This window comes from Leuresthes tenuis, unplaced genomic scaffold (assembly GCF_036924035.1).
Source record: "Leuresthes tenuis unplaced genomic scaffold, fLeuTen1.0.hap1 SCAF_21, whole genome shotgun sequence".
Taxonomy (NCBI): domain Eukaryota; kingdom Metazoa; phylum Chordata; class Actinopteri; order Atheriniformes; family Atherinopsidae; genus Leuresthes; species Leuresthes tenuis.
The window spans coordinates 32,604,762-32,621,661 of NW_027325375.1; the positions used below are offsets into that span (position 1 = coordinate 32,604,762).

The 16,900-nt window shown below is 40.3% G+C and overlaps 2 protein-coding genes across 2 annotated transcripts in view; one reads left to right on the forward strand and one right to left on the reverse strand.

Moving 5' to 3' along the window:
* LOC140279924 (dachshund homolog 2-like) overlaps positions 1–15,145 on the reverse strand; it is a 35,332-nt gene extending 20,187 nt beyond the window's left edge. Inside the window, exons 1-2 of the mRNA XM_072375149.1 lie at positions 14,649–15,145; positions 3,681–3,790 (exon numbers count right to left, since the gene is read on the reverse strand). Coding sequence (XP_072231250.1) covers positions 3,681–3,790; positions 14,649–15,136 — 598 coding nt within the window. The 5' untranslated portion in view covers positions 15,137–15,145. The remainder of the gene's footprint in view (positions 1–3,680; positions 3,791–14,648) is intronic.
* Positions 1–16,900, forward strand: part of ik (IK cytokine) — a 244,856-nt gene that overhangs the window by 31,484 nt on the left and 196,472 nt on the right. The gene's annotated exons all lie outside the window — the stretch shown is intronic.

Genomic DNA, 16,900 nt, shown 5'->3' on the forward strand with positions numbered 1-16,900 from the left:
TTTTGGAGGAAAAAAAGAAGGATGTTGTGTTCAGCTGTCAGTGACGTTCTGTTGGAGACTGTTGGGTTCAATAAAACGGAATAAACTAAATCAACAACAAAAAAAACACAAAATGAAACAGAATAAACAAAATAAAATGAAAGAAACAGAATAAACACAAAATGAAACAGAATAAACAAAATAAAATGAAAAAAACAGAATAAACACAAAATAAAACAGAATAAACACTAAATAAACAGAATAAACACTAAATAAAACAGGTTAAACAGAATAAACACTAAATAAAACAGAATAAACAGAATAAACACTAAATAAAACAAAATAAACACTAAATAAAACAGAATAAATACTAAATAAAACAGAATAAACACTGAATAAAACAGAATAAACACTAAATAAAACAGAATAAACACTAAATAAAACAGAATAAACACTAAATAAAACAGAATAAACACAGAATAAAACAGAATAAACACAGAATAAACAGAATAAACACTAAATAAAACAGGTTAAACAGAATAAACACTAAATAAAACAGAATAAACAGAATAAACACTAAATAAAACAGAATAAACACTAAATAAAACAGAATAAACACTAAATAAAACAGAATAAACACAAAATAAAATAGAATAAACACTAAATAAAACAGAATAAACACTGAATAAAACAGAATAAACACTAAATAAAACAGAATAAACACAGAATAAACAGAATAAACACTAAATAAAACAGAATAAACACAAAATAAAACAGAATAAACACTAAATAAAACAGAATAAACAGAATAAACACATAAGAAAACAGAATAAACACTAAATAAAACAGAATAAACACTAAATAAAACAGAATAAACACATAATAAAACAGAATAAACACTGAATAAAACAGAATAAACACATAATAAAACACAATAAACACAATAAAACAGAATAAAACAGATTCAACACTGAATAAAACACAATAAACACTAAATAAAACAGAATAAACACTGAATAAAACAGAGTAAACACATAATAAAACACAATAAACACAATAAAACAAAATAAAACAGAATCAACACAAAATAAAACAGAATAAACACTGAATAAAACAGAATAAACACAATAAAACAGAATCAACACTGAATGAAACAGAATAAACACAAAATAAAACAGAATAAACACTAAATAAAACAGAATAAAACAGAATCAACACTGAATAAAACAGAATAAACACTGAATAAAACAGAATAAACACTAAATAAAACAGAATAAACACTAAATAAAACAATAAACAGAATAAACACTAAATAAAACAGAATAAACACTAAATAAAACAGAATAAACACTAAATAAAACAGAATAAACACTAAATAAAACAGAATCAACACTGAATAAAACAGAATAAACACTAAATAAAACAGAATAAACACTAAATAAAACAGAATAAACACTAAATAAAACAATAAACAGAATAAACACTAAATAAAACAGAATAAACACTAAATAAAACAGAATAAACAGAGTAAACACATAAGAAAACAGAATAAACACTAAATAAAACAGAATAAACACTAAGTAAAACAATAAACAGAATAAACACTAAATAAAACAGAATAAACAGAGTAAACACAGAAGAAAACAGAATAAACACTAAATAAAACAGAATAAACACTAAATAAAACAGAATAAACACTAAATAAAACAGAATAAACACATAATAAAACAGAGTAAACACTAAATAAAACAGAATAAAACAGAATCAACACTGAATAAAACAGAATAAACACTGAATAAAACAGAATAAACACTAAATAAAACAGAATAAACACTAAATAAAACAATAAACAGAATCAACACTGAATAAAACAGAATAAACACTGAATAAAACAGAATAAACACTAAATAAAACAGAATAAACACTAAATAAAACAATAAACAGAATAAACACTAAATAAAACAGAATAAACACTAAATAAAACAGAATAAACACTAAATAAAACAGAATAAACACTAAATAAAACAGAATCAACACTGAATAAAACAGAATAAACACTAAATAAAACAGAATAAACACTAAATAAAACAGAATAAACACTAAATAAAACAATAAACAGAATAAACACTAAATAAAACAGAATAAACACTAAATAAAACAGAATAAACAGAGTAAACACATAAGAAAACAGAATAAACACTAAATAAAACAGAATAAACACTAAGTAAAACAATAAACAGAATAAACACTAAATAAAACAGAATAAACAGAGTAAACACATAAGAAAACAGAATAAACACTAAATAAAACAGAATAAACACTAAATAAAACAGAATAAACACTAAATAAAACAGAATAAACACATAATAAAACAGAGTAAACACTAAATAAAACAGAATAAATACTAAATAAAACAGAATAAACACTAAATAAAACAGAATAAACACTAAATAAAACAATAAACAGAATAAACACTAAATAAAACAGAATAAACACTAAATAAAACAAAATAAACACTAAATAAAACAGAATCAACACTGAATAAAACAGAATAAACACTAAATAAAACAGAATAAACACTAAATAAAACAGAATAAACACTAAATAAAACAATAAACAGAATAAACACTAAATAAAACAGAATAAACACTAAATAAAACAGAATAAACAGAGTAAACACATAAGAAAACAGAATAAACACTAAATAAAACAGAATAAACACTAAATAAAACAATAAACAGAATAAACACTAAATAAAACAGAATAAACAGAGTAAACACATAAGAAAACAGAATAAACACTAAATGAAACAGAATAAACACTAAATAAAACAGAATAAACACTAAATAAAACAGAATAAACACATAATAAAACAGAGTAAACACTAAATAAAACAGAATAAACACTAAATAAAACAGAATAAACACTAAATAAAACAGAATAAACACTAAATAAAACAGAATAAACACATAATAAAACAGAGTAAACACTAAATAAAACAGAATGAATACTAAATAAAACAGATTCAACACTAAATAAAACAGAATAAACACTGAATGAAACAGAATAAACACTAAATGAAACAGAATAAACACTAAATAAAACAGAATAAACACTAAATAAAACAGAATAAACACTAAATAAAACAGAATAAACACTAAATAAAACAGAATAAACAGAGTAAACACATAAGAAAACAGAATAAACACTAAATGAAACATAATAAACACTAAATAAAACAGAATAAACACTAAATAAAACAGAATAAACACATAATAAAACAGAGTAAACACTAAATAAAACAGAATAAACACTAAATAAAACAGAATAAACACTAAATAAAACAGAATAAACACTAAATAAAACAGAATAAACACATAATAAAACAGAGTAAACACTAAATAAAACAGAATGAATACTAAATAAAACAGATTCAACACTAAATAAAACAGAATAAACACTGAATGAAACAGAATAAACACTAAATGAAACAGAATAAACACTAAATAAAACAGAATAAACACTAAATAAAACAGAATAAACACTAAATAAAACAGAATAAACACCATGTTGTTCTGATCCAGATGGAAGAATAAATGCAACAGAACTGCCGGTCGTTTCAATGTCAGCGTCGTGATTCCTACTAAAATAATGTGATTTAAACAGATTGTCAGAATATCTGCATCCTTTGTTTCACTCACCTGTCTGAGTCAGCAGGGTGGGGCTTATTAGGCCCCGTGGGAGGAGCCTGGAGCTGTCACTCATGTTGGCCACACCCAGAGTTCTCTTCGGGGGACGACCTGGTCGAGAGCTGAGAGGCAAACAGAGTTAAAACACAGCAGGACACAAAGGGAAATCTACCGTTTCCTTGTGGTTCCAAAGTTTCTAAAAGCAGAACGGGAGGCAGAGCCTTCAGTTATCAGGCCCCTAAAAGCAGAATGGGAGGCAGAGCCTTCAGTTATCAGGCCCCTAAAAGCAGAATGGGAGGCAGAGCCTTCAGTTATCAGGCCCCTAAAAGCAGAATGGGAGGCAGAGCCTTCAGTTATCAGGCCCCTAAAAGCAGAATGGGAGGCAGAGCCTTCAGTTATCAGGCCCCTAACAGCAGAATGGGAGGCAGAGCCTTCAGTTATCAGGCCCCTAAAAGCAGAATGGGAGGCAGAGCCTTCAGTTATCAGGCCCCTAACAGCAGAATGGGAGGCAGAGCCTTCAGTTATCAGGCCCCTAAAAGCAGAATGGGAGGCAGAGCCTTCAGTTATCAGGCCCCTAAAAGCAGAATGGGAGGCAGAGCCTTCAGTTATCAGGCCCCTAAAAGCAGAATGGGAGGCAGAGCCTTCAGTTATCAGGCCCCTAAAAGCAGAATGGGAGACAGAGCCTTCAGTTATCAGGCCCCTAAAAGCAGAATGGGAGGCAGAGCCTTCAGTTATCAGGCCCCTAAAAGCAGAATGGGAGGCAGAGCCTTCAGTTATCAGGCCCCTAACAGCAGAATGGGAGGCAGAGCCTTCAGTTATCAGGCCCCTAAAAGCAGAATGGGAGGCAGAGCCTTCAGTTATCAGGCCCCTAAAAGCAGAATGGGAGGCAGAGCCTTCAGTTATCAGGCCCCTAAAAGCAGAATGGGAGGCAGAGCCTTCAGTTATCAGGCCCCTAAAAGCAGAATGGGAGGCAGAGCCTTCAGTTATCAGGCCCCTAACAGCAGAATGGGAGGCAGAGCCTTCAGTTATCAGGCCCCTAAAAGCAGAATGGGAGGCAGAGCCTTCAGTTATCAGGCCCCTAAAAGCAGAATGGGAGGCAGAGCCTTCAGTTATCAGGCCCCTAAAAGCAGAATGGGAGGCAGAGCCTTCAGTTATCAGGCCCCTAAAAGCAGAATGGGAGGCAGAGCCTTCAGTTATCAGGCTCCTAAAAGCAGAATGGGAGGCAGAGCCTTCAGTTATCAGGCCCCTAACAGCAGAATGGGAGGCAGAGCCTTCAGTTATCAGGCCCCTAAAAGCAGAATGGGAGGCAGAGCCTTCAGTTATCAGGCCCCTAAAAGCAGAATGGGAGGCAGAGCCTTCAGTTATCAGGCCCCTCTCTGTGGAACCAGCTGCCAGTTTGGCTTCAGGAAGCAGACACCCTCTCTACCTTTAAGATCAGGCTGAAACTTTCCTTTCTGATAAAGCTTATAGTTAGGGATGGCTCAGGGGAGCCTGAAACATCCCATAGTTCTGCTGCTATAGGCCCAGCCTGCTGGGGGAGCTCCCATGATGCACCTCTCCTCCCTCCATGTACAGATGACATCATTGCTGTCATTAACTTGTGTTTCTCTCTCTCAGCAGGTGTCTCTGGCCTGGTGTTACGCTGCTTGTTGTCCCCTCTTTCCTGTCCTCTCAGCCCCAGCTGGTCCAGGCAGATGGACCCTTCCTGGTTCTGGTTCTGATGGAGGTTTCTTCCTGGTTCTGGTTCTGATGGAGGTTTCTTCCTGTTAAAAGGAGTTTTTTCTCTCCATTGAGCTGAAAGCTAAAGCTGAACTGTGAGGGTCCGACACACAAAGACTTCACACACAGTGGCAGTCCTGGGGGTGCACACAGGTCAGCGTTTGACTGACAGATCTGAGTCAGCCGCCCACATTCACTAAATTAAATTCTGTGTTTCAACATTTAATTAAACTGGAACAAAACGTCTTTCATGTGGCCCACAGACCAGTTTAACCCAGTGAGACCAGTTCAGCTCTGACCTGAAACCTGTGTCTGTGGTTCGGTTTTAGGTTTCAGGTCAGGTGAGGGTTTCTGTCCCTGAGCCGGAGTGCAAGGACAGCTTCAAGTGAACCCCTGATCCAGCAGCTTCAGCAGCAGTGAGTGTAAAACTAAGTGAACCCCTGACCCAGCAGCTTCAGCTTCAGCAGCAGGGAGTGTAAAACTAAGTGAACCCCTGATCCAGCAGCTTCAGCAGCAGTGAGTGTAAAACTAAGTGAACCCCTGATGCAGCAGCTTCAGCAGCAGTGAGTGTAAAACTAAGTGAACCCCTGATGCAGCAGCTTCAGCAGCAGTGAGTGAGAAACTAAGTGAACCCCTGATGCAGCAGCTTCAGCAGCAGTGAGTGTAAAACTAAGTGAACCCCTGATCCAGCAGCTTCAGCAGCAGTGAGTGAAACTAAGTGAACCCCTGATCCAGCAGCTTCAGCAGCAGTGAGTAAAACTAAGTGAACCCCTGATCCAGCAGCTTCAGCAGCAGTGAGTGTAAAACTAAGTGAACCCCTGATCCAGCAGCTTCAGCAGCAGTGTGTAAAACTAAGTGAACCCCTGATCCAGCAGCTTCAGCAGCAGTGAGCTGCAGTGATGGTTTCCTGTGGGACGTTATCAGTCTCTCTCCTGGTTCTGGAGGAATCTCGGCCCTCTTCTCTCCAGCGCTGCTTCAGCTCATTGAGGTTTGCAGCTTTGGTTTCTGCACAGCTCTCTTAAGGTCCCACCACAGCATTTCAGTCAGGCTGAGGTCTGGACTCTGACTGGACCATTGCAACACCTCGATTCTTCTCTTTTTCCCACATTCTGCTGTAGATCTGCTGCTGTGTTTGGGATCATTGTCCTTCTCATTTTCCCATCCTGAGCGTGCACGAGGCGAAGCATCAGAGGCAGAACCAGGAACGGTGGCCATCTGCTTCGACCAGCTGAGGATTCATGTCTGAAAAATGTTTTATTTACTACCTTCCATCCAAAGATGTGTGACGTGTGAAAACTGTAAAAACTCACATCAAAACAAAAAGACGACGTTATTTTCACTCAGACATCATGTTTGTAGCAGAAACTCGTCTCATTGCTTCAGGACATGATGACAATAAAAACACACAGCCGTCAATCACAGATTATAACTTCATGCTCTGTGTGTGCGGTGTGAAGGTCGCCCACACACTGTAACACACACTGTAACACACACACTGTAACACACACACTGTAACACACACTGTAACACACACACTGTAACACACACTGTAACACACACACTGTAACAGACACACTGTAACACACACACTGTAACACACACTGTAACACACACACTGTAACACACACACTGTAACACACACTGTAACAGACACACTGTAACACACACACTGTAACACACACACTGTAACAGACACACTGTAACACACACACTGTAACACACACTGTAACACACACACTGTAACACACACACTGTAACAGACACACTGTAACACACACACTGTAACAGACACACTGTAACACACACACTGTAACACACACTGTAACACACACACTGTAACACACACACTGTAACAGACACACTGTAACACACACACTGTAACACACACACTGTAACACACACACTGTAACACACACTGTAACAGACACACTGTAACACACACACTGTAACACACACACTGTAACAGACACACTGTAACACACACACTGTAACACACACTGTAACACACACACTGTAACACACACACTGTAACAGACACACTGTAACACACACACTGTAACACACACTGTAACACACACTGTAACAGACACACTGTAACATACACACTGTAACACACATTGTAACACACACTGTAACACACACACTGTAACACACACACTGTAACAGACACACTGTAACACACACACTGTAACACACACTGTAACACACACTGTAACACACACACTGTAACAGACACACTGTAACACACACACTGTAACACACACTGTAACACACACACTGTAACACACACACTGTAACACACACACTGTAACAGATACACTGTAACACACGCTGTAACACACACTGTAACACACACACTGTAACACACACACTGTAAAGGACACACTGTAACACACACACTGTAACAGACACACTGTAACACACACACTGTAACAGACACACTGTAACACACACACTGTAAAAGACACACTGTAACACACACACTGTAACAGACACACTGTAACACACACACTGTAACACACACATTGTAACACACACTGTAACACACACACTGTAACACACACTGTAACACACACTGTAACACACACACTGTAACACACACACTGTAACACACACATTGTAACACACACTGTAACACACACACTGTAACACACACACTGTAACAGACACACTGTAACACACACACTGTAACACACACACTGTAACAGACACACTGTAACACACACACTGTAACACACACACTGTAACAGACACACTGTAACACACACACTGTAACACACACACTGTAACAGACACACTGTAACACACACACTGTAACACACACACTGTAACAGACACACTGTAACACACACACTGTAACACACACACTGTAACAGACACACTGTAACACACACACTGTAACACACACTGTAACACACACTGTAACAGACACACTGTAACATACACACTGTAACACACATTGTAACACACACTGTAACACACACACTGTAACAGACACACTTTAACACACACACTGTAACACACACTGTAACACACACACTGTAACACACACTGTAACACACACATTGTAACACACACTGTAACACACACACTGTAACAGATACACTGTAACACACGCTGTAACACACACTGTAACACACACACTGTAACAGACACACTGTAACACACACACTGTAACAGACACACTGTAACACACACACTGTAACAGACACACTGTAACACACACACTGTAACAGACACACTGTAACACACACTGTAAAAGACACACTGTAACACACACACTGTAACAGACACACTGTAACACACACACTGTAACACACACATTGTAACACACACTGTAACACACACATTGTAACACACACTGTAACACACACACTGTAACACACACACTGTAACAGATACACTGTAACACACGCTGTAACACACACACTGTAACACACACTGTAACACACACTGTAAAAGACACACTGTAACACACACACTGTAACAGACACACTGTAACACACACACTGTAACACACACATTGTAACACACACTGTAACACACACATTGTAACACACACTGTAACACACACACTGTAACACACACACTGTAACAGATACACTGTAACACACACTGTAACACACACATTGTAACACACACTGTAACACACACACTGTAACACACACACTGTAACAGATACACTGTAACACACGCTGTAACACACACACTGTAACACACACACTGTAACAGATACACTGTAACACACACTGTAACACACACTGTAACACACACTGTAACACACACTGTAACACACACACTGTAACAGACACACTGTAACACACACACTGTAACACACACATTGTAACACACACTGTAACACACACACTGTAACAGACACACTGTAACAGACACACTGTAACACACACACTGTAACACACACATTGTAACACACACTGTAACACACACATTGTAACACACACTGTAACACACACACTGTAACACACACACTGTAACAGATACACTGTAACACACGCTGTAACACACACTGTAACACACACACTGTAACACACACACTGTAAAGGACACACTGTAACACACACTGTAACAGACACACTGTAACACACACACTGTAACAGACACACTGTAACACACACACTGTAACAGACACACTGTAACAGATACACTGTAACAGATACACTGTAACAGACACACTGTAACAGATACACTGTAACAGACACACTGTAACAGACACACTGTAACACACACACTGTAACACACACACTGTAACAGATACACTGTAACACACGCTGTAACACACACTGTAACACACACACTGTAACACACACACTGTAAAGGACACACTGTAACACACACTGTAACAGACACACTGTAACACACACACTGTAACAGACACACTGTAACACACACACTGTAACAGACACACTGTAACAGACACACTGTAACACACACACTGTAACACACACATTGTAACACACACTGTAACACACACATTGTAACACACACTGTAACACACACACTGTAACACACACACTGTAACAGATACACTGTAACACACACTGTAACACACACATTGTAACACACACTGTAACACACACACTGTAACACACACACTGTAACAGATACACTGTAACATACGCTGTAACACACACACTGTAACACACACACTGTAACAGATACACTGTAACACACGCTGTAACACACACTGTAACACACACTGTAACACACACTGTAACACACACACTGTAACAGACACACTGTAACACACACACTGTAACACACACATTGTAACACACACTGTAACACACACACTGTAACAGACACACTGTAACAGACACACTGTAACACACACACTGTAACACACACATTGTAACACACACTGTAACACACACATTGTAACACACACTGTAACACACACACTGTAACACACACACTGTAACAGATACACTGTAACACACGCTGTAACACACACTGTAACACACACACTGTAACACACACACTGTAAAGGACACACTGTAACACACACTGTAACAGACACACTGTAACACACACACTGTAACAGACACACTGTAACACACACACTGTAACACACACATTGTAACACACACTGTAACACACACACTGTAACACACACTGTAACACACACTGTAACACACACTGTAACACACACACTGTAACAGACACACTGTAACACACACACTGTAACACACACATTGTAACACACACTGTAACACACACACTGTAACAGACACACTGTAACACACACACTGTAACACACACATTGTAACACACACTGTAACACACACATTGTAACACACACTGTAACACACACACTGTAAAGGACACACTGTAACACACACACTGTAAAGGACACACTGTAACACACACACTGTAAAAGACACACTGTAACACACACACTGTAACACACACACTGTAAAAGACACACTGTAACACACACACTGTAAAAGACACACTGTAACACACACACTGTAACACACACTGTAACACACACACTGTAATACACACTGTAACACACACACAGACACACACTGTAACACACACACTGTAACACACACACTGTAACACACACTGTAACACACACACTGTAACACACACACTGTAACACACACACTGTAACAGACACACTGTAACACACACACTGTAATACACACACTGTAACACACACTGTAACACACACTGTAACACACACACTGTAACACACACTGTAACACACACACTGTAACACACACACTGTAACACACACACACAGACACACACTGTAACACACACACTGTAACACACACACTGTAACACACACACTGTAACACACACTGTAACACACACACTGTAACACACACTGTAACACACACACAGACACACACTGTAACACACACTGTAACACACACTGTAACACACACACTTTAACACACACACTGTAACACACACACAGACACACACTGTAACACACACACTGTAACACACACACTGTAACACACACACTGTAACACACACACTGTAAAAGACACACTGTAACACACACACTGTAACACACACTGTAACACACACACAGACACACACTGTAACACACACTGTAACACACACTGTAACACACACACTTTAACACACACACTGTAACACACACACTGTAACACACACACAGACACACACACTGTAACAGACACACTGTAACAGACACACTGTAACACACACACTGTAACAGACACACTGTAACACACACACTGTAACACACACATTGTAACACACACTGTAACACACACACTGTAACACACACTGTAACACACACTGTAACACACACTGTAACACACACACTGTAACAGACACACTGTAACACACACACTGTAACACACACATTGTAACACACACTGTAACACACACACTGTAACAGACACACTGTAACACACACACTGTAACACACACATTGTAACACACACTGTAACACACACATTGTAACACACACTGTAACACACACACTGTAAAGGACACACTGTAACACACACACTGTAAAGGACACACTGTAACACACACACTGTAAAAGACACACTGTAACACACACACTGTAACACACACACTGTAAAAGACACACTGTAACACACACACTGTAAAAGACACACTGTAACACACACACTGTAACACACACTGTAACACACACACTGTAATACACACTGTAACACACACACAGACACACACTGTAACACACACACTGTAACACACACACTGTAACACACACTGTAACACACACACTGTAACACACACACTGTAACACACACACTGTAACAGACACACTGTAACACACACACTGTAATACACACACTGTAACACACACTGTAACACACACTGTAACACACACACTGTAACACACACTGTAACACACACACTGTAACACACACACTGTAACACACACACACAGACACACACTGTAACACACACACTGTAACACACACTGTAACACACACACTGTAACACACACTGTAACACACACACTGTAACACACACTGTAACACACACACAGACACACACTGTAACACACACTGTAACACACACTGTAACACACACACTTTAACACACACACTGTAACACACACACAGACACACACTGTAACACACACACTGTAACACACACACTGTAACACACACACTGTAACACACACACTGTAAAAGACACACTGTAACACACACACTGTAACACACACTGTAACACACACACAGACACACACTGTAACACACACTGTAACACACACTGTAACACACACACTTTAACACACACACTGTAACACACACACTGTAACACACACACAGACACACACACTGTAACAGACACACTGTAACAGACACACTGTAACACACACTGTAACACACACACTGTAAAAGACACACTGTAACACACACACTGTAACAGACACACTGTAACACACACACTGTAAAAGACACACTGTAACACACACACTGTAACACACACTGTAACACACACACTGTAACACACACTGTAACACACACACAGACACACACTGTAACACACACTGTAACACACACTGTAACACACACACTTTAACACACACACTGTAACACACACTGTAACACACACACTGTAACACACACACTGTAACACACACACAGACACACACTGTAACACACACACTGTAACAGACACACTGTAACACACACACAGACACACACTGTAACACACACTTTAACACACACTGTAACACACACACTGTAACACACACTAACACACACACTGTAACACACACACTGTAACACACACACTGTAATACACACACTGTAACACACACTAACACACACACTGTAACACACACACTGTAAAAGACACACTGTAACACACACACTGTAACACACACTGTAACACACACACTGTAACACACACTGTAACACACACACAGACACACACTGTAACACACACTGTAACACACACTGTAACACACACACTTTAACACACACACTGTAACACACACTGTAACACACACACTGTAACACACACACTGTAACACACACACAGACACACACTGTAACACACACACTGTAACAGACACACTGTAACACACACACAGACACACACTGTAACACACACTGTAACACACACTGTAACACACACACTGTAACACACACTAACACACACACTGTAACACACACACTGTAACACACACACTGTAATACACACACTGTAACACACACTAACACACACACTGTAACACACACACTGTAAAAGACACACTGTAACACACACACTGTAACACACACACACAGACACACACTGTAACACACACACTGTAACACACACTGTAACACACACACTGTAAAAGAAGCACTCTAACACACACACTGTAACACACACACTGTAACACACACACTGTAAAAGACACACTGTAACACACACTGTTTCTGAGTCCTGATGAAGTGAACCTGGTCACCTGCTGCCACCTCCGTTTGTTATGTGTCTGTCGGCCGGACACTGACGGCGTGCACGGCCCGGTTCAGAAACAGGATGGAGGCTCTCTGAACCGGGCCGTGCCGGGCCAAGCTGCACTGTGCTGTCTAACATGTGGAGTCTTAAGTTTAAATTGAGCTAGTCTCACTGAGGAAAGAGAACAGCTGGAACAATAAAGACTGTTCACAGGTAAAGAACAGCTGAGATGAACTGATCAGTTCTCAGATGATCAATAAGCTGATCAACCTTTCAGGCTGAACACCTGCAGATGAACCCGTAAGAGAAGCTAAAAACAGGTTTCCAGGTTAAACTGATCGTGTCACGTGATCAATCCTTCGGTACTGATCAGTTTCAAAGGTTCCACATGTTTGAGAATTATTGATGAGCTACAGATTTTAACATGAACTTTTTGCTGATTCCTGCAGGTGTGCGCGTGTTTGATCACTTTCACTTCAGTCTTTGTTTTCCTTCTTTGAATCTAAACCTGATCAAATCTATTTTTCAGTTTGATTTATTGTTTCGTTTCACGTTGAATGTTTTTTCTTTGTTTGAAATAATAGTTTTGGCTCCTCTGTCTGCTCCAGTCTGTACTCAATAATCCGATCAATAATCTGATCAATAATCTGATCAATAATCTGATCAATAATCTGCTCAATAATCTGCTCAATAATCTGTTCAATAATCCGATCAATAATCTGCTCAATAATCCGATCAATAATCTGCTCAATAATCCGATCAATAATCTGATCAATAATCTGATCAATAATCTGATCAATAATCAGTCCCGGTCCGGCTCACCTGGCGTTAGTGCAGTCCCGGTACAGCGTCTCGAAGTCGGCTCTGGTGATGAGTTTGCAGCGGTTCACTCCGGGCTGGATGGCTCCGAGCCCGCGCAGCACGCGCACCTGCTCCACGGTGCACACCACGGGGCTGATGTCCAGCCGCTTCAGCTTGGTGTACACGGTGTGCAGGCCGCCCACCAGGTGCTTCAGGAACAGCTCGAACACCTGCGGCAGGCAGATCAGCTCCGCGCCGTTCACCGTGAACGACGCCACCTTCACGCCGTGAACTTCCACCATCCTGCACTCCGTGTGCGGAGCCGCGCCGCCGCCCGCGCCGCCGCCCGCGCCGCCGCTCGTCCCGTTCACCCCGAGCGGAACTCTGCCGCTCAGGAAGGCTCCGGGGAGACACGGAGAGCTGGCCGGGGTAGCAGCGCTGTAAAGCGGGGCAGAGTGGAGGACGGGGTCGGTGGGCGGAGTGGAGGTCCGGGTGGAGGAGCCCGCCATGTCGGAGCAGAAAACAGAGGAAGAAGAAGAAGATGTAGAGCAGCGGGTCACTTTGTTTCTTCTCTGTTTGCTCTGAGTTTTTCAGCTTCACTCCGCTCACACTGACTCTCTCTCTGTTCCAACAGCCAATCAGATGCAGGGGAGCCCAGACGGACAGGCCTCCCATTGGCTGGCGGAGACATGTGGGCGGGGCTGGATATCTCTAACATCACCAGGTGAATTATTGATTATTGATTTAATCCATATTTTCAACATTCTTCATCAAACAAACAACAATAAATAAATACTAATGATCTTTATCCTCCATCAATACAAAAAGTTTGTGTTGGACCTGAACCTGCTGAAGGGTTCCTGTGTATCCATGACACCTGATCTTCTATCGATGACATAACTTTTACAGCTGATTAAATATCCGCAGGCAGAGGACAACCCCCACCCAGTACCTGTTGGGGTCCTGATGACACACATCCTCCTCCCCTTCTCTTCATGAGGACCAATCTGTTACTGCTCAGACCTCTCATTGCTATGCAGATGACATTCAGCTGTGTTTCTGAGCTGCAGATGTTTCTCTTTCAGATCTTTCTCAGCTGCAGATCTTTCTCAGCTGCAGATGTTTCTTTTTCAGATCTTTCTCAGCTGCAGATTTTTAACAGCTGCAGATCTTTCACAGCTGCAGATGTTTCTCAGCTGCAGATGTTTCTCAGCTGCAGATGTTTCTCAGCTGCAGATCTTTCTCAGCTGCAGATGTTTCTCAGCTGCAGATCTTTCTCAGCTGCAGATCTTTCTCAGCTGCAGATGTTTCTCAGCTGCAGATCTTTCTCAGCTGCAGATCTTTCTCAGCTGCAGATGTTTCTTTTTCAGATCTTTCTCAGCTGCAGATTTTTAACAGCTGCAGATCTTTCACAGCTGCAGATGTTTCTCTTTCAGATCTTTCTCAGCTGCAGATCTTTCTCAGCTGCAGATGTTTCTCGGCTGCAGATGTTTCTCAGCTGCAGATGTTTCTCAGCTGCAGATCTTTCTCAGCTGCAGATGTTTCTCAGCTGCAGATCTTTCTGAGCTGCAGATGTTTCTCAGCTGCAGATGTTTCTCAGCTGCAGATGTTTCTCAGCTGCAGATCTTTCTCAGCTGCAGATCTTTCTCAGCTGCAGATGTTTCTCAGCTGCAGATCTTTCACAGCTTCAGATGTTTCTCGGCTGCAGATCTTTCTCAGCTGCAGATGTTTCTCGGCTGCAGATGTTTCTCAGCTGCAGATGTTTCTCGGCTGCAGATCTTTCTCAGCTGCAGATGTTTCTCGGCTGCAGATCTTTCTCAGCTGCAGATGTTTCTCAGCTGCAGATGTTTCTCAGCTGCAGATGTTTCTCAGCTGCAGATGTTTCTCAGCTGCAGATCTTTAACAGCTGCAGATGTTTCTCAGCTGCAGATGTTTCTCAGCTGCAGATGTTTCTCAGCTGCAGATCTTTCTCAGCTGCAGATGTTTCTCAGCTGCTCTGTTAAAAGTTGGATGTCTGTCAGCTTTCTCCACCTTAATGAGGAGGAAACCTTGTCTGAGCCCCACAGATCTGTGTCTCAGCTCAGGGAAACTCTGGGTCCTCCTGCTTCTTCTGATAAATCTTCCTTAAGGAACCTTGGGCTAACTTTCCTCTCAGCTTTCACTTTGGATGCTCAAATCTCTGCTTCTCCTGTTTTTATCTCTTCAGAAATATTTCCCAGTTCAGACCCATTGAGTCCCGCTCTGAGCTGGAAACTCTTCTTCCTGCATTTATT